The sequence below is a fragment of the Somniosus microcephalus genome, chromosome 13, assembly GCF_052327205.1.
Source record: "Somniosus microcephalus isolate GS21.2 chromosome 13, FLI_Smic_1.0, whole genome shotgun sequence".
In the NCBI taxonomy this organism is placed as follows: domain Eukaryota; kingdom Metazoa; phylum Chordata; class Chondrichthyes; order Squaliformes; family Somniosidae; genus Somniosus; species Somniosus microcephalus.
In genome coordinates this window covers 2,030,422-2,050,676 of record NC_140999.1, presented here as the reverse complement: position 1 = coordinate 2,050,676, position 20,255 = coordinate 2,030,422, and the positions used below count along the sequence as shown (strand labels likewise).

At 53.4% G+C, this 20,255-nt stretch overlaps 1 protein-coding gene across 1 annotated transcript in view; it reads left to right on the top strand.

The window, feature by feature from the left end:
• Nucleotides 1–20,255, top strand: part of LOC147107959 (paired amphipathic helix protein Sin3b-like) — a 97,351-nt gene that overhangs the window by 25,755 nt on the left and 51,341 nt on the right. The window contains exons 3-7 of the mRNA XM_086005976.1: nt 2,665–2,771; nt 4,081–4,240; nt 6,096–6,416; nt 10,101–10,253; nt 11,019–11,198. Of these exons, the coding sequence (XP_085862102.1) occupies nt 2,665–2,771; nt 4,081–4,240; nt 6,096–6,416; nt 10,101–10,253; nt 11,019–11,198 (921 nt within the window). The remainder of the gene's footprint in view (nt 1–2,664; nt 2,772–4,080; nt 4,241–6,095; nt 6,417–10,100; nt 10,254–11,018; nt 11,199–20,255) is intronic.

The window sequence follows — 20,255 nt, the reverse complement described above, 5'->3', positions numbered from 1 at the left end:
GCTCTCGCAGTGTCCGCTCCCCAACCATGCATCTCCCAGGAGCTCTCGCAGTGTCCGCTCCCCAGCTGTGCATCCGACAGGCGCTCTTGCAGTGTCTGCTCCCCAACCATGCATCTCCCAGGCACTCTCGCAGTGTCCACTTCCCAGCCGTGCATCCGACAGGTGCTCTCGCAGTGTCCGCTCCCCAACCATGCATCTCCCAGGCGCTCTCGCAGTGTCCGCTCCCCAGCTGTGCATCCGACAGGCGCTCTTGCAGTGTCTGCTCCCCAACCATGCATCTCCCAGGCACTCTCGCAGTGTCCACTCCCCAGCCGTGCATCCGACAGGCGCTCTCGCAGTGTCCGCTCCCCAGCCATGCATCTCCCAGGCGCTCTCGCAGTGTCCGCATTTAGCAAGAGCTGCAGTTACTGTTCTGGAAAGGTCTCCGGCAGATGACCGAGCTCGCGTTACTCCCCGTTAAAATACGCAAGGGAGCTCGGAATATCTGCCCAGGGCCCTGAGTTTCCAGGATTAGCGATCTTCCTCGCAGTTAAATGTAAATTTTATTTGGCCAATACACGACTGACCCGTGCTCCCCCAGGGTAAGAGGCTGAGGTTAGGATGGACCTGCAGCCTCTAAGGAGCGTGTGCTGTCAGCTTGTTGCTAGAGGCTGTAAGATGTGCATTCAGGAAGCGTCGTTCTGCAGGAGTTCGCTCCGAGGGAGTTGCAGCCCGAAATTCCTTCAATTCTGACTGAGATTGAACTTCATAATTTCTGACCTCAGTGTTGCGCAGGGAGATGTTGTGTGGCGTTCTCCTCACTATTCCAAACTCCTAGGTTTTTAGGTTTTTGTTTGCACCCCCTGCCGCTGCCTCCTCTCGCCTGCGCACCAGCTAGGATTGCTCTGAGGAAGAATCGAGACTCGAATCTCACAGAGTCAGGGCAGGTGCGCTGATCGAGACTCGAATCACACACAGTCAGGGCAGGTGCACTGATCGAGACTCGAATCTCACAGAGTCAGGGCAGGTGCGCTGATCGAGACTCGAATCACACACAGTCAGGGCAGGTGCGCTGATCGAGACTCGAATCACACACAGTCAGGGCAGGTGCACTGATCGAGACTCGAATCACACACAGTCAGGGCAGGTGCGCTGATCGAGACTCGAATCACACACAGTCAGGGCAGGTGCGCTGATCGAGACTCGAATCACACACAGTCAGGGCAGGTGCGCTGATCGAGACTCGAATCACACACAGCCAGGGCAGGTGCGCTGATCGAGACTCGAATCACACACAGCCAGGGCAGGTGCGCTGATCGAGACTCGAATCACACACAGCCAGGGCAGGTGCGCTGATCGAGACTCGAATCACACACAGCCAGGGCAGGTGCGCTGATCGAGACTCGAATCACACACAGTCAGGGCAGGTGTGCTGACGGAGAGGCCACGCTAGAATGGTCTTTCTGCACTGTGGATATACTCACTGATCCGTCAGCTCGTCAGTGTTAGTAATGTTCCTGCAAATTGTTGTGAATGTTTCCCTGGAGAGGTCATGCCCCGTGAGGAAGGGTGAGGGGTGCTGCAGTGAAACCTGTGCCAGTGCTGACACTAGGGACATGAGGGCCACTGTACACGGTGATGCTAATTTAGGGAAGTAAGTGTGTTACCTGCTGAAAGGGGATTCACAACCATCATGTTATAAAAGGACTGTAAAAGGGTTTGTGCTTGATTTCAATTCCCTTGCCAGAAGCTCCCTGAAGTGGAGGTGATACTTCCTGTACGGTCCCAGAAGGCTTTGGAAGCCTCGCATCAGAGGATTTCAGAGTATATTTAGGTGAAATGCTGGGGCTGAGACGCTCCGTGTGTGTGGTGTATTGGGGTTGTTTAACGGAGATAGAGTTTCTGGCATGCTGCAACATTCGTACAAATGTAACTGGCAGGAAAAGACCATCTGGTCCATCAATCCTGCCCCGCACGGTCGTGATCCTGAAGCATTGTGATTAGACACCCCTCGAGCAACCGTGGAATCTCCTGGGGTCCTGAGAGAGGCAAAACAACCAGATTAAAAACCCCAGGATAATTCGAGGCGAAAATCTGGACAATTCCACTCTGGCCCCCTTGGCTGATTGAAACTTGCTCAGGAGATCACGTCGGCCGTACTAATATCACTGCATTTTTTTAATACCGTTTCTTTTTTATCATTATTTTATGTACCTTTTATAAGGCGTGATCTCCGCCTCAGGAACAGGCCCAGCTCTCTCTTGCAGCTGTGCAGAGTCTGCAGTCACTGCACGAGCCAGCAACGTGTTCCATAGGCCCCCAATCCTCTGGGGGAGAAGAATCATTTAACACTTAACCTCACCCTGCTCTCGCGTAACTTAGACTCATGACCCCTGGCCTTCCCAAATTGAAATAACCTGTCAATAGGAGCACAGTCTGGTCCTTTGAACTATTTTATGTATCTCTGTCCAATAATGCTGAAGTATCTCTGCAGTATACAGGTGCAGCTCAGTCCAGTGATGTGGGTAACTAAGATGTTTTAAGCCTCAATATCAGCCACCATGGGAGGGGTGCAGTATTCTAAATGTGGTCTAAGCAGGGTTTTGTACAAAGATAAAATGTGCTTTGTTTTGTACTGAATAGTCCTGTTAATACAACCTCATACGTTATTAGTGTGCTTTTCAGGTGGAAGATGCCTTGTCGTACCTGGACCAGGTTAAGATGCAGTTTGGGAACAACCCGGCCGTTTACAATGAGTTCCTCGACATCATGAAGGAATTTAAATCGCAAAGGTATGCTGGCAGCCTGTGGGCACCACCACCTCAAACCGAGCATGGTCTGAAAATGTGGCACCTCCCACACGGGGAGAAGCTGCAAAATGTGTCGGCACTACCGCTCGTCGGCCTGCTGTTCTTTCCCCTTTCCGTTCGAGCCCACCAAACCCCCTTCCCATCCAGCGTATCTCCTCCGTCCATTACCTGCTTCGTGTGGCTGAGGGTAAGTACGTGACTAAGTCTCTCTCTCTCGCACACTCCTGCTTCCCCCACCCCCACCCACGACTTAAAACTCCTGCCATCACCCAGCAGCCCTCACGGACTGGCATGTGGTGAGAATGTTGGCAATGACCACTGGTGCAGTACCTTCAGCTGCCCCAGCCCCATTCATCCTTCCTAAATACCTCTGCCTTACTTTCCCCAGCTTTTCAACCAACCTTTCAGTCACTGCTCACACTTTCTGCATCCATGGTTTGGCATCTGTTCCTTTATGTCTATTATTTCCAAGGGACAGTGGGGTAGCTCCCCTCTTCCTGCCCCCCCCCCCCCCCCCAACTCCACTGCATGCATGGGGGGGTGGGGCAAAATGACCATTTCATCGTTCACCCCCCAGCCCCCCCCCCCCCCCACCATACAATGTGTTGGGAATTCAGGAGATTTGAGCAAAATGCTGAGTAGCACTGTTACCTCTGTTGTGTCTATTAAGTTCTTTGACGGTAACACGTTATAACACAAATGGGATGAATGAGGTTCCACGGAAAATCCAGAACAAGGGGACACGATCTTAAAATTAGCGCCGGGCCATTCGGGAGTGAAATCGGGAAGCAATTCTTCAAACAAAGGGTAGTGGAAATCCGGAAAACTCTCCTGTGGATGCTGGGGGTTAATTGGAAATTTCAGTACAAGATCGATAGATTTTAGTTGGGTAGGTGTCTCGAGGGATACAGAGTAAAAGCAGGTCGATGGAATTGAGGTACGGATCTGCCATGATCTGATTGAGTTGCGGAATAGGCTCGAGGTGCTGAATGGCCTCCTCCTGTTCCTATATTCGACGGGGAGATGCTGTTCATTATCATCCAAGCTGCTCGGCACCAGAGCTTCATTTCACGCTCCTGTATCTCTCTCTGAGTGATGGAACAGACAATAGCTGAACCCCAGGCATTGAGCTCGGGAACAATAAGATCGGACTGGAAAACTGATGGATTTATCCAAGGGGTTTTGAACTGTTGCGGGGGGGTGGGGGTGGGGGTGGGGTTTGTGTTAAACCAGTTCTACTGTAACCTATCAGAGTTTCATGTTGCTAAATATTTCTTGTTCTGGGTTACAGCATCGACACGCCTGGTGTGATCGACAGGGTTTCACGGCTCTTCCAGGGACACCCTGACCTTATTCTGGGGTTCAATGCCTTCCTGCCACCAGGTTACAGGATAGAGATCCAGAAGAACAAGGCAGTGAGTGTGCACGGACCCACCCCAGCCGCCACTCAGGTGCGTGAATTGGATCATGGCCTTTCAAACTGGGCCCTGCGAGGCCCAGCAGGTGTGTGTGCCTGTCTGTCTGTGTGCCTGTCTGTCTGTGTGCCTGTCTGTCTGTGTGCCTGTCTGTCTGTGTGCCTGTCTGTCTGTGTGCCTGTCTGTCTGTGTGCCTGTCTGTCTGTGTGCCTGTCTGTCTGTGTGCCTGTCTGTCTGTGTGCCTGTCTGTCTGTGTGCCTGTCTGTCTGTGTGCCTGTCTGTCTGTGTGCCTGTCTGTCTGTGTGCCTGTCTGTCTGTGTGCCTGTCTGTCTGTGTGCCTGTCTGTCTGTGTGCCTGTCTGTCTGTGTGCCTGTCTGTCTGTGTGCCTGTCTGTCTGTGTGCCTGTCTGTCTGTGTGCCTGTCTGTCTGTGTGCCTGTCTGTCTGTGTGCCTGTCTGTCTGTGTGCCTGTCTGTCTGTGTGCCTGTCCATCCCCAGGTTCCTCCTCATTCAATAACCCGATGATATTCTGTATCTATGCTCGTGATGCTCATGCTAACCACTGTGCCACCGGGGAGCACGGTGGCATAGTGGTTAGCATTGTTGCCTCACAGCGCCAGGGACCCGGGTTCGAATCCGGCCTCGGGTGACTGTCTGTGTGGAGTTTGCACATTCTCCCCGTGTTTGCGTGGGTTTTCTCCGGGTGCTCCGGTTTCCTCCCACAGTCCAAAGATGTGCGGGTTAGGTTGATTGGCTATGTTAAATTGACCCTTAGTGTTAGGGGATTAAATACGTGGGGTTACGGGGATAGGGTGGGATATGTGTTGGTGTAGGGGTTACGGGGATCGGGTGGGATATGTGTCGGTGTAGGCTCGATGGGCCGAAATGGCCTCTATCTGCACTGTGGGGTTTCTGTGATGATTCTGTGATGTGATGTGAAGGGCCATTCGGGTTAGATAAAAGAAAGACTTGCATTTCTATAGCGCCTTTCACCACCTCTGGATGTCCCAAAGCACTTTACAGCCAATGAAATACTTTTTGAAGTGTAGTCACTGTTGTATTGTAGGAAACACGGCAGTCAAAATGTGCACAGCAAGCTCCCACAAACAGCAATGTGATAATGACCAGATAATCTGTTTTAGTGATGTTGATTGAGGGATAAATATTGGCCCCAGGACACCGGGGAGAACTCCCCTGCTCTTCTTCAAAATAGTGTCATGGGATTTTTTTGCATCCACTTGAGAGCGCAGCTGGGGCCTCGGTTTAATGTCTTATCTGGAAGGTGGCACCTCCGACAGTGCGGCGCTCCCTCAGTACTGCCCCTCTGACAGTGCAGCGCTCCCTCAGTACTGCCCCTCCGACAGTGCGGCGCTCCCTCAGTACTGACCCTCCGACAGTGCGGTGCTCCCTCGGCACTGACCCTCCGACAGTGCGGCGCTCCCTCAGTACTGCCCCTCCCGACAGTGCGGCGCTCCCTCAGTACTGCCCCTCCGACAGTGCGGCGCTCCCTCAGTACTGCCCCTCCGACAGTGCGGCACTCCCTCAGTACTGCCCCTCCGACAGTGCGGCGCTCCCTCAATACTGCACTGGAGTGTCAGCCTTGTCTAGGACAAGGTTGCTGGTGCACGAGGCCCCAAAAAGATCCAGGGGCAGGGGGAGGAACCCCGCGCTACAAAAAAGATTTTGCAGTTGGCTTTTCAGTGGCGGTCTTCTGTCACTGTTTGTGGCTGGAGAGTTGAAATCACCCCCAGCGGAGTCTCTGACAATGCTCCCCAGGCTCAATCTGTGTCTGTAAATGCCCGCGGGCACAGTCTGTCTGTAAATGCCCGTGGGCACGGTCTGCGTCTGTAAATGCCCGCGGGCTCAATGTGCCTGCTCTCTCTTTCCCGACAGGTGCTGTCTGAAGCAGCCCACGAACACGCAGCTGCCGCTCCCGCTAATGCCGCCGCCGCCGCCGTCCCTCCGGTTACCCGCGCCGATCCCGCTCCATCCCAGAGTCCCCTGGTGGCTCACAAGGACGAGCGTGTAGAACGCCGGCCAATCCGCGAGGACCCAACTCCGCGACTCCTGGATCACCATGACGACCTGGCATCCAATGATCCGCATCCCGTGGAGTTCGACAACGCAATAAGTTACGTGAATAAAATCAAAAACCGATACCTGGAGCGTCCTGAAGTTTACAAATCCTTTCTGGAGATTCTGCACACCTATCAGGTAAAAATCAAATAAACTGGCCTCTGGCCTCTGTGATTCAACAACAACAGCTACTTGTATTTATATAGTGCCTTACACGTAGTAAAACATCCCAAGGCGCTTCACAGGAGCGATTATCAGAGAAAGTTTGACACCGAGCCACATAAGGAGATGTTGGGGCAGGTGACCAACAGCTGGGTCAATGAGGTCGGTTTTAAGGAGCGTCTTCAAGGAGGAGAGAGAGGCGGAGAGGTTTAGCAGCAGATGAGCTGAGGCAGGGCGGAGACTGGCGATGTTACGGAGGCGGAAATAGGCGGTCTTAGTTATGGTGCGGATTATGTGGTCGGAAGCTCATCTCGGGGTCAAATGCAACACCAAGGTTGCAAACAGTCCGGTTCAACCTCAGACAGTTGCCGGGAAGAGGGGTGGACTTGGTGGCGGGACTGAAGACACTGGCTTGGGTCTTCCCAATATTTAATGGGAGGAAATTTCTGCTCATCCAGTACTGGCAAGCAGTCTGACAATTTAGGGGTCGAGAGAGGTGGTGGTGAAGTAGAGCTGGGTGTCGTCAGCGTACATGTGTTTTCGGATGATGTTGCCAAGGGGCAGCATGTAGATGAGAAATTGGAGGGGGCCAAGGATAGATCCTTGGGGGACACCAGAGGTAATGGAGCGGGAAGAGAAGCCATTGCTGGGACGAGGAGTAACAGATGGGGAAAGGGCGAGCGAGCGAGATTGTGCTGTCACGGCTGTTGTAATGGTATATTCGGTGGTATAATTGAGCCTGCCCCCTGTTTGTTTTACCTTCCCCCTGGCCCCCACTCCTCATAGGTCTGTGGCTACAGACAGTGCTCGGAATCGACTGGGAGGCCGAGCGAGTCTGTGCACCCGTTGGTGACGTGTGTTTCTGGAAAGGGTTCTGTTCAATGCTCCGATATGTTTACCGTGTTTGGTTCAGGGAATCTGTTGCAAGAAGCCTGATCGGAAGTCTAAAAAAAGCCTATTTTCCCACATTTTCTCCAAAAGGAAAGTAATTGCAGGCTCGTATTTCTGACACTTGTTAATAGAAAACTTGAAACCTGGGTTAATGTTTCCACTGAAATAAATGTTGCTACAGTTCTTCTAAATGTCACTAAGTGACTGGTTCAAAATGTCCAGTTGTATTTGTTCTAATGAAGGCGCCAAGTTTTCTGTGGACAAGTTTGTTCTTTAATTTTAAGATTTTATTGAATGTCCTACAGTGTCCTCAAAGCTCTGGAACCTGGGTGTGATCGTGGCCCAGAGAGAGGGGCCGGAGGTGAGGCTCTGAGCCAGACTGGGACTACCACCATCTCTGGTGATAATTGCCGTGTGTTCAGACTCTGCCTTCACCTTGTGGCCCTGGTTCAGTGAGGCTTAAAGTGTTAAAGGTAGTGAGTACAGGATGACTGAACCCAGCTTCAGGGAGCATTAGCCCACTAAACAAAACCCCAGTGAGCTCTGATTGGGTATTTGCACTCTCCTCTAGAAAAGGGAAGGCTGAGGGGTGACTTGATAGAGGCCTTTAAAATTATGAAAGGGTTCGATAGGGTAGACATAGAGAAGATGTTTCCACTTGTGGGGGAGACCAGAACTAGGGGCCAGAAATATAAGATCGTCACTAATAAATCCAATAGGGAATTCAGGAGAAACTTCTTTCCCCAGAGAGTGGTGAGAATGTGGAACTCGCTACCACAGGGAGTGGTTGAGGCGAATAGCAGAGATACATTTAAGGGGAAGCTGGATAAACACATGAGGGAGAAAGGAATAGAAGGATATGGTGATGGGGTGAGATGAAGAAGGGTGGGCGGAGGCTCGTGTGGAGCAGAAACACCGGCACGGAGCAGTCGGGCCGAATGGCCTGTTTCTATTCTGTACTTTCCACGTAACGCCAGAAAGCTCACATAATGCAGGAATTGGAATGTCTCACCACGGGGGGTGGATGTGCCGGTATCGGTGGAGATGTCTCACCGCGGGGGGTGGATGTGCCGGTATCGGTGGAGATGTCTCACCGCGGGGGGTGGATGTGCCGGTATTGGTGGAGATGTCTCACCGCGGGGGGTGGATGTGCCGGTATCGGTGGAGATGTCTCACCGCGGGGGGTGGATGTGCCGGTATTGGTGGAGATGTCTCACCACGGGGGGTGGATGTGCCGGTATCGGTGGAGGTGTCTCACCGCGGGGGGTGGATGTGCCGGTATCGGTGGAGATGTCTCACCACGGGGGGTGGATGTGCCGGTATTGGTGGAGATGTCTCACTGCGGGGGGTGGATGTGCCGGTATCAGTGGAGGTGTCTCACCGCAGGGGGTGGATGTGCCGGTATCGGTGGCGATGTCTCACCTCGGTGGAGATGTCTCACCACGGTGGGTGGATGTGCTGGTATCGGTGGAGATGTCTCACCGCGGGGGGGTGGATGTGCCAGTATCGGTGGAGATGTCTCACCGCGAGGGGTGGATGTGTCGGTATCGGTGGAGATGTCTCACCGCGGGGGGTGGATGTGCCGGTATCGGTGGAGATGTCTCACCGCGAGGGGTGGATGTGCCGGTATCAGTGGAGGTGTCTCACCGCAGGGGGTGGATGTGCCGGTATCGGTGGCGATGTCTCACCCCGGTGGAGATGTCTCACCACGGTGGGTGGATGTGCTGGTATCGGTGGAGATGTCTCACCGCGGGGGGGGTGGATGTGTCGGTATCGGTGGAGATGTCTCACCGCGGTGGGGGGTGGATGTGTCGGTATCGGTGGAGATGTCTCACCGCGGGGGGTGGATGTGCCGGTATCGGTGGAGATGTCTCACCGCGGGAGGTGGATGTGCCGGTATCGGTGGAGATGTCTCACCGCGGGAGGTGGATGTGCTGGTATCGGTGGAGATGTCTCACCACAGGGGGGTGGATGTGCCGGTATTGGTGGAGATGTCTCACTGCGGGGGGTGGATGTGCCGGTATCAGTGGAGGTGTCTCACCGCAGGGGGTGGATGTGCCGGTATCGGTGGCGATGTCTCACCTCGGTGGAGATGTCTCACCACGGTGGGTGGATGTGCTGGTATCGGTGGAGATGTCTCACCGCGGGGGGGTGGATGTGCCAGTATCGGTGGAGATGTCTCACCGCGAGGGGTGGATGTGTCGGTATCGGTGGAGATGTCTCACCGCGGGGGGTGGATGTGCCGGTATCGGTGGAGATGTCTCACCGCGAGGGGTGGATGTGCCGGTATCAGTGGAGGTGTCTCACCGCAGGGGGTGGATGTGCCGGTATCGGTGGCGATGTCTCACCCCGGTGGAGATGTCTCACCACGGTGGGTGGATGTGCTGGTATCGGTGGAGATGTCTCACCGCGGGGGGGGGTGGATGTGTCGGTATCGGTGGAGATGTCTCACCGCGGGGGGGGTGGATGTGTCGGTATCGGTGGAGATGTCTCACCGCGGGGGGTGGATGTGCCGGTATCGGTGGAGATGTCTCACCGCGGGAGGTGGATGTGCCGGTATCGGTGGAGATGTCTCACCGCGGGAGGTGGATGTGCTGGTATCGGTGGAGATGTCTCACCGCGGGAGGTGGATGTGCCGGTATCGGTGGAGATGTCTCACCGCGGGAGGTGGATGTGCCGGTATCGGTGGAGATGTCTCACCACGGGGGTCTCCACCCTCGGCCTGTGCCAGAACTGTCGTCCCTCATCCTGTATCTTCTCTCTTGTTAGAAGGAGCAGCTGATTGTGAAGGACACCAAGGGGAAACCTTGCTGCGGCATGACCGAGGATGAAGTCTTTGCGAAAGTTGCCAATCTGTTCCGAGGCCAGGAGGATCTGCTGACCGAGTTTGGTCAGTTTCTCCCAGACGCCAAACGATCTCTGGTATGTGACAAACGGGTGGGTGCTGGTGAATTAGACAGAAAGACCCCCCCCCCCAACCAGAGGTAGGGTTACCAACGCTTCAGGATTGCCCTGGAGTCACCAGGAGTTGAAGATTAATTGAAGAGTTGGAACCCTACCCAAAGATTTATCATACGCATGTGACGTTATTCGATGAAATCGAACTCCTTTGCCCTACCTGTTGGGCAGTGTGTGGGGAATTCGCTGCCAGTTTGCAGTCCAGTGCAGCTGACTCTTTTGCTGAAGAGGGAGGTTTCCTGCTTCAAATGTCTGACTGGCCCAGAATTTATTCGCTGTTTGCGAATAGACTCCTCCACTTCGTGATTGAGATTTAAAATCGCTGTATAGCGGAGTTCTGAACGATTCTATCACAAGTCGTTTTGTCGGCCTGGCTCGGCTGGTACCACTCCAGCCTCTGGGTCCGATGGTTGAGCGTTTGAATCCCACTCCAGCTGTTGGATCCTGTAATCCAGGCTGACCCTCCAGTGCAGGGCTGAGGGAGCGCTGCATTGACGCAGGTGCCGTCTTTTGGATGAAGTAATGAAACAAAGGCCCTGTCTGCACTCCCTGCAGGGGAAGTTGAGCTGTGAGTGACAGTATCGGGAGAGCGGTATTCACAAGGCAGAGAGAGAATTGTTTGTGCTTCGCTATTCGTTAGGTCCCAGTCTCTACTGAGCCATTGCAGAGTCTGCAGTCTGTTCCTGTTACCGTGGTGTTAAGCTTTTAAGTCTCCCTTTTAATCCTCAGTTCACTGGAAACTCTGCATCTGAAAAGGACGAGTGTAAAACGGTCGATGAGGATGATGGATCCAAACACTCTCAGAGCAAGAAGCGCTTGCGACCGGCGCTCCTGCCCCAGGTGCCTCCTCCGCTCAAGGTAAACGCACACACACGAACTGCTGTGAATATTGGGAATGCATTCACATCAGTCCTGTGACAGGAGCCCGCGCTCTTCATTTCCATCCTGATCGTGACCTGCACTTCGGAGTCCAGGGCTTGCCTGTGAATTTCTTAAACTTTGTGCTCATCAATCTGAGCGATGTTAGTTACACTGTCCCATCAAACACTCCCAGGGCAGGTACAGCACGGGTTAGATACAGAATAAAGCTCCCTCTACACTGTCCCATCAAACACTCCCAGGGCAGGTACAGCACGGGGTTAGATACAGAGTAAAGCTCCCTCTACACTGTCCCATCAAACACTCCCAGGGCGGGTACAGCACGGGGTTAGATACAGAGTAAAGCTCCCTCTACACTGTCCCATCAAACACTCCCAGGGCAGGTACAGCACGGGTTAGATACAGAGTAAAGCTCCCTCTACACTGTCCCATCAAACACTCCCAGGGCAGGTACAGCACGGGTTAGATACAGAGTAAAGCTCCCTCCACACTGTCCCATCAAACACTCCCAGGGCAGGTACAGCACGGGTTAGATACAGAGTAACGCTCCCTCTACACTGTCCCATCAAACACTCCCAGGGCAGGTACAGCACAGTTTAGATACAGAGTAAAGCTCCCTCTACACTGTCCCATCAAACACTCCCAGGGCAGGTACAGCACGGGGTTAGATACAGAGTCAAGCTCCCTCTACACTGTCCCCATTGAACACTCCCAGGGCAGGTACAGCACGGGTTAAATACAGAGTAAAGCTCCCGCAACACTGTCCCGTTTAACACTCCCAGGGCAGGGACAGCACGGGTTAGATACAGAGTAAAGCTCCCCCTACACTGTTCCATCAAACACACCCAGGGCAGGTACAGCACGGGGTTAGATACAGAGTAAAGCTCCCCCTGCACTGTCCCATCAAACACTCCCAGGGCGGGTACAGCACAGGTTAGATACAGAGTAAAGCTCCCTCTACGCTGTCCCATCAAACACTCCCAGGGCAGGTACAGCACGGGGTTAGATACAGAGTAAAGCTCCCTCTACACTGCCCCATCAAACACTCCCTGGACAGGTACAGCACGGGTTAGATACAGAGTAAAGTTCCCTGTACACTGTCCCATCAAACACTCCCAGGGCAGGCACAGCACGGGTTAGATACAGAGTAAAGCTCCCTCTACACTGTCCCATCAAACACTCCCAGGGCAGGTACAGCACGGGTTAGATACAGAGTAAAGCTCCCTCTACACTGTCCCATCAAACACTCCCAGGGCAGGTACAGCACGGGTTAGATTCAGAGTAACGCTCCCTCTACACTGTCCCATCAAACACTCCCACGGCAGGTACAGCACAGGTTAGATACAGAGTTAAGCTCCCTCTACACTGGCCCATCAAACACTCCCAGGGAAGGTACAGCACGGGTTAGATACAGAGTAAAGCTCCCTCTTCACTGTCCCATCAAACACTCCCAGGGCAAGTACAGCACGGGTTAGATACAGAGTAAAGCTCCCTCTACACTGTCCCATCAAACACTCCCAGGGCAGGTACAGCACGGGTTAGATACAGAGTAAAGCTCCCTCTACACTGTCCCATCTAACACTCCCAGGGCAGGTACAGCACGGGTTAGATACAGAGTAAAGCTCCCTCTACACTGTCCCATCAAACACTCCCAGGGCAGGTACAGCACGGGTTAGATACAGAGTAAAGCTCCCTCGACAGTGTCCCAGCAAACACTCCCAGGGCAGCTACAGCACGGGTTAGATACAGAGTAAAGCTCCCTCTACAGTGTCCCATCAAACACTCCCAGGGCAGGTACAGCACGTGTTAGATACAGAGTAAAGCTCCCTCTACACTGTCCCATCAAACACTCCCAGGGCAGGGACAGCACGGGTTAGATACAGAGTAAAGCTCCCTCGACACTGGCCCATCAAACACTCCCAGGGCAGGTACAGCACAGGTTAGATACAGAGTAAAGCTCCCTCTACACTGTCCCATCTAACACTCCCAGGGCAGGTACAGCACGGGTTAGATACAGAGTAATGCTCCCTCTACACTGTCCCATCAAACACTCCCAGGGCAGGTACAGCACAGGTTAGATACAGAGTAAAGCTCCCTCTACACTGTCCCATCAAACACTCCCAGGGCAGGTACAGCACGGGTTAGATACAGAGTAACGCTCCCTCTATACTGTCCCATCAAACACTCCCAGGGCAGGTACAGCACGGGTTAGATACAGAGTAACGCTCCCTCTATACTGTCCCATCAAACACTCCCAGGGCAGGTACAGCACGGGTTAGATACAGAGTAACGCTCCCTCTATACTGTCCCATCAAACACTCCCAGGGCAGGTACAGCACGGGTTAGATACAGAGTAAAGCTCCCTCTACAGTGTCCCAGCAAACACTCCCAGGGCAGCTACAGCACGGGTTAGATACAGAGTAAAGCTCCCTCTACAGTGTCCCATCAAACACTCCCAGGGCAGGTACAGCACGGGTTAGATACAGAGTAAAGCTCCCTCGACACTGGCCCATCAAACACTCCCAGGGTAGGTACAGCACAGGTTAAATACAGAGTAAAGCTCCCTCTACACTGTCCCATCAAACACTCCCAGGGCAGGTACAGCACGGGTTAGATACAGAGTAACGCTCCCTCTACACTGTCCCATCAAACACTCCCAGGGCAGGTACAGCACAGGTTAGATAGAGTAAAGCTAACTCTACACTGTGCCATCAAACACTCCCACGGCAGGAACAGCACGGGTTAGATACAGAGTAAAGCTCCCTCTACACTGTCCCATCAAACACTCCCAGGGCAGGTACAGCACGGGTTAGATACAGAGTAATGCTCCCTCGACAGTGTCCCATCAAACACTCCCAGGGCAGGTACAGCACGGGTTAGATACAGAGTAAAGCTCCCTCTACACTGTCCCATCAAACACTCCCAGGGCAGGAACAGCACGGGGTTAGATACAGAGTAAAGCTCCCTCCACACTGTCCCATCAAACACTCCCAGGGCAGGTACAGCACGGGTTAGATACAGAGTAAAGCTCCCTCTACACTGTCCCATCTAACACTCCCAGGGCAGGTACAGCACGGGGTTAGATACAGAGTCAAGCTCCCTCTACACTGTCCCCATTGAACACTCCCAGGGCAGGTACAGCACGGGTAAGATACGGAGTAAAGCTCCCTCTACACTGTCCCCATCAAACACTCCCACGGCAGGTACAGCACGGGTTAGATACAGAGTAAAGCTCCCTCAACACTGTCCCATCAAACACTCCCAGGGCAGGTACAGCACGGGGGTAGATACAGAGTAAAGCTCTCTCTACACTGTCCCATCAAACACTCCCAGGGCAGGTACAGCACGGGTTAGATACAGAGCAAAGCTGCCTCTACACTGTCCCATCAAACACTCCCAGGGCAGGTACAGCACGGGTTAGATACAGAGTAAAGCTCCCTCTACACTGTCCCATCAAACACTCCCAGGGCAGGTACAGCACGGATTTGATACAGAGTAAAGCTCCCTCAACACTGTCCCGTTAAACACTCCCAGGGCAGGTACAGCATGGGTTAGATACAGAGTAAAGCTCCCCCTACACTGTTCCATCAAACACACCCAGGGCAGGTACAGCACGGGGTTAGATACAGAGTAAAGCTCCCTCTACACTGTCCCATCAAACACTCCCAGGGCAGGTGCAGCACGGGTTAAATACAGAGTAAAGCTCCCGCAACACTGTCCCGTTTAACACTCCCAGGGCAGGTACAGCACAGGTTAGATACAGAGTAAAGCTCCCTCTACACTGCCCCATCAAACACTCCCAGGGCAGGTACAGCACGGGTTAGATACAGAGTAAAGCTCCCTCTGCACTGCCCCATCAAACACCCCCAGGGCAGGTACAGCACAGGTTCGATACAGAGTAAAGCTCCCTCTACACTGTCCCATCAAACACTCCCAGGGCAGGTACAGCACGGGTTAGATACAGAGTAAAGCTCCCTCTACACTGTCCCATCTAACACTCCCAGGGCAGGCACAGCACGGGTTAGATACAGAGTAACGCTCCCTCTACACTGTCCCATCAAACACTCCCAGGGCAGGTACAGCACGGGTTAGATACAGAGTAACGCTCCCTCTATACTGTCCCATCAAACACTCCCAGGGCAGCTACAGCACGGGTTAGATACAGAGTAAAGCTCCCTCTACAGTGTCCCATCAAACACTCCCAGGGCAGGTACAGCACGTGTTAGGTACAGAGTAAAGCTCCCTCTACACTGTCCCATCAAACACTCCCAGGGCAGGGACAGCACGGGGTAGATACAGAGTAAAGCTCCCTCGACACTGGCCCATCAAACACTCCCAGGGCAGGTACAGCACAGGTTAGATACAGAGTAAAGCTCCCTCTACACTGTCCCATCTAACACTCCCAGGGCAGGTACAGCACGGGTTAGATACAGAGTAATGCTCCCTCTACACTGTCCCATCAAACACTCCCAGGGCAGGTACAGCACAGGTTAGATACAGAGTAAAGCTCCCTCTACACTGTCCCATCAAACACTCCCAGGGCAGGTACAGCACGGGTTAGATACAGAGTAACGCTCCCTCTATACTGTCCCATCAAACACTCCCAGGGCAGGTACAGCACGGGTTAGATACAGAGTAACGCTCCCTCTATACTGTCACATCAAACACTCCCAGGGCAGGTACAGCACGGGTTAGATACAGAGTAACGCTCCCTCTATACTGTCCCATCAAACACTCCCAGGGCAGGTACAGCACGGGTTAGATACAGAGTAAAGCTCCCTCTACAGTGTCCCAGCAAACACTCCCAGGGCAGCTACAGCACGGGTTAGATACAGAGTAAAGCTCCCTCTACAGTGTCCCATCAAACACTCCCAGGGCAGGTACAGCACGGGTTAGATACAGAGTAAAGCTCCCTCGACACTGGCCCATCAAACACTCCCAGGGTAGGTACAGCACAGGTTAGATACAGAGTAAAGCTCCCTCTACACTGTCCCATCAAACACTCCCAGGGCAGGTACAGCACGGGTTAGATACAGAGTAACGCTCCCTCTACACTGTCCCATCAAACACTCCCAGGGCAGGTACAGCACAGGTTAGATAGAGTAAAGCTAACTCTACACTGTGCCATCAAACACTCCCACGGCAGGAACAGCACGGGTTAGATACAGAGTAATACAGATACAGCACGGTGGCATAGTGGTTAGCACTGTTGCCTCACAGCGCCAGGGACCCGGGTTCGAATCTGGCCTCGGGTGACTGTCTGTGTGGAGTTTGCACATTCTCCCCGTGTTTGCGTGGGTTTCCTCCGGGTGCTCCGGTTTCCTCCCACAGTCCAAAGATGTGCGGGTTAGGTTGATTGGCTATGATAAAATTGACCCTTAGTGTTAGGGGGATTAAATACGTGGGGTTACGGGGATAGGGTGGGATATGTGTCGGTGCAGGCTCGATGGGCCGAAATGGCCTCTATCTGCTCTGTGGGGTTTCTGTGATTTCTGTGATTTCTGTAAAGCTCCCTCTACACTGTCCCATCAAACACTCCCAGGGCAGGTACAGCACGGGTTAGATCCAGAGTAAAGCTCCCCCTACACTGTCCCATCAAACACTCCCAGGGCAGGTACAGCACGGGTTAGATACAGAGTAAAGCTCCCTCTGCACTGTCCCATCAAACACTCCCAGGGCAGCTACAGCACGGGTTAGATACAGAGTAAAGCTCCCTCTACAGTGTCCCATCAAACACTCCCAGGGCAGGTACAGCACGGGTTAGATACAGAGTAAAGCTCCCTCTACACTGTCCCATCAAACACTCCCAGGGCAGGTACAGCACGGGTTAGATACAGAGTAACGCTCCCTCTACACTGTCCCATCAAACACTCCCAGGGCAGGTACAGCACAGGTTAGATACAGAGTAAAGCTCCCTCTACACTGTCCCATCAAACACTCCCAGGGCAGGTACAGCACGGGGTTAGATACAGAGTCAAGCTCCCTCTACACTGTCCCCATTGAACACTCCCAGGGCAGGTACAGCACGGGTAAGATACGGAGTAAAGCTCCCTCTACACTGTCCCCATCAAACACTCCCACGGCAGGTACAGCACGGGTTAAATACAGAGTAAAGCTCCCTCAACACTGTCCCGTTAAACACTCCCAGGGCAGGTACAGCATGGGTTAGATACAGAGTAAAGCTCCCCCTACACTGTTCCATCAAACACACCCAGGGCAGGTACAGCACGGGGTTAGATACAGAGTAAAGCTCCCTCTACACTGTCCCATCAAACACTCCCAGGGCAGGTGCAGCACGGGTTAAATACAGAGTAAAGCTCCCGCAACACTGTCCCGTTTAACACTCCCAGGGCAGGGACAGCACGGGTTAGATACAGAGTAAAGCTCCCCCTACACTGTTCCATCAAACACACCCAGGGCAGGTACAGCACGGGGTTAGATACAGAGTAAAGCTCCCCCTGCACTGTCCCATCAAACACTCCCAGGGCGGGTACAGCACAGGTTAGATACAGAGTAAAGCTCCCTCTACGCTGTCCCATCAAACACTCCCAGGGCAGGTACAGCACGGGGTTAGATACAGAGTAAAGCTCCCCCTACACTGTCCCATCAAACACTCCCAGGGCAGGTACAGCACAGGTTAGATACAGAGCAAAGCTCCCTCTACACTGCCCCATCAAACACTCCCAGGGCAGGTACAGCACGGGTTAGATACAGAGTAACGCTCCCTCTACACTGTCCCATCAAACACTCCCAGGGCAGGTACAGCACGGGTTAGATACAGAGTAAAGCTCCCTCTGCACTGTCCCATCAAACACTCCCAGGGCAGCTACAGCACGGGTTAGATACAGAGTAAAGCTCCCTCTACAGTGTCCCATCAAACACTCCCAGGGCAGGTACAGCACGGGTTAGATACAGAGTAAAGCTCCCTCTACACTGTCCCATCAAACACTCCCAGGGCAGGTACAGCACGGGTTAGATACAGAGTAACGCTCCCTCTACACTGTCCCATCAAACACTCCCAGGGCAGGTACAGCACAGGTTAGATACAGAGTAAAGCTCCCTCTACACTGTCCCATCAAACACTCCCAGGGCAGGTGCAGCACGGGTTAAATACAGAGTAAAGCTCCCGCAACACTGTCCCGTTTAACACTCCCAGGGCAGGGACAGCACGGGTTAGATACAGAGTAAAGCTCCCCCTACACTGTTCCATCAAACACACCCAGGGCAGGTACAGCACGGGGTTAGATACAGAGTAAAGCTCCCCCTGCACTGTCCCATCAAACACTCCCAGGGCGGGTACAGCACAGGTTAGATACAGAGTAAAGCTCCCTCTACGCTGTCCCATCAAACACTCCCAGGGCAGGTACAGCACGGGGTTAGATACAGAGTAAAGCTCCCCCTACACTGTCCCATCAAACACTCCCAGGGCAGGTACAGCACAGGTTAGATACAGAGCAAAGCTCCCTCTACACTGCCCCATCAAACACTCCCAGGGCAGGTACAGCACGGGTTAGATACAGAGTAAAGCTCCCTCTACACTGCCCCATCAAACACTCCCTGGACAGGTACAGCACGGGTTAGATACAGAGTAAAGTTCCCTGTACACTGTCCCATCAAACACTCCCAGGGCAGGCACAGCACGGGTTAGATACAGAGTAAAGCTCCCTCTACACTGTCCCATCAAACACTCCCAGGGCAGGTACAGCACGGGTTAGATACAGAGTAAAGCTCCCTCTACACTGTCCCATCAAACACTCCCAGGGCAGGTACAGCACGGGTTAGATTCAGAGTAACGCTCCCTCTACACTGTCCCATCAAACACTCCCACGGCAGGTACAGCACAGGTTAGATACAGAGTTAAGCTCCCTCTACACTGGCCCATCAAACACTCCCAGGGAAGGTACAGCACGGGTTAGATACAGAGTAAAGCTCCCTCTTCACTGTCCCATCAAACACTCCCAGGGCAAGTACAGCACGGGTTAGATACAGAGTAAAGCTCCCTCTACACTGTCCCATCAAACACTCCCAGGGCAGGTACAGCACGGGTTAGATACAGAGTAAAGCTCCCTCGACAGTGTCCCAGCAAACACTCCCAGGGCAGCTACAGCACGGGTTAGATACAGAGTAAAGCTCCCTCTACAGTGTCCCATCAAACACTCCCAGGGCAGGTACAGCACGGGTTAGATACAGAGTAAAGCTCCCTCTACACTGTCCCATCAAACACTCCCGGGGCAGGTACAGCACGGGTTAGATAGAGAGTAAAGCTCCCTCTACACTGTCCCATCAAACACTCCCGGGGCAGGTACAGCACGGGTTAGATACAGAGTAAAGGTCCCTCTACACTGTCCCATCAAACACTCCCAGGGCAGGTACAGCACGGGTTAGATACAGAGTAAAGCTCCCTCTACACTGTCCCATCAAACACTCCCAGGGCAGGTACAGCACGGGGTTAGATACAGAGTAAAGCTCCCTCTACACTGTCCCCATCGAACACTCCCAGGGCAGGTACAGCACGGGTTAGATACGGAGTAAAGTTCCCTCGACACTGTCCCCATCAAACACTCCCGGGGCAGGTACAGCACGGGTTAGATACAGAGTAAAGCTCCCCCTACACTGTTCCATCAAACACACCCAGGGCAGGTACAGCACGAGGTTAGATACAGAGTAAAGCTCCCTCGACACTGTCCCATCAAACACTCCCAGGGCAGGTACAGCACAGGTTAGATACAGAGTAAAGCTCCCTCTACACTGTCCCATCAAACACTCCCAGGGCAGGTACATCACGGGGTTAGATACAGAGTAAAGCTCCCTCTACACTGTCCCATCAAACACTCCCAGGGCAGGTACAGCACGGGGTTAGATACAGAGTCAAGCTCCCTCTACACTGTCCCCATTGAACACTCCCAGGGCAGGTACAGCACGGGTAAGATACGGAGTAAAGCTCCCTCTACACTGTCCCCATCAAACACTCCCGGGGCAGGTACAGCACGGGTTAGATACAGAGTAAAGCTCCCTCTTCACTGTCCCATCAAACACTCCCAGGGCAAGTGCAGCACGGGTTAGATACAGAGTCAAGCTCCCTCTACA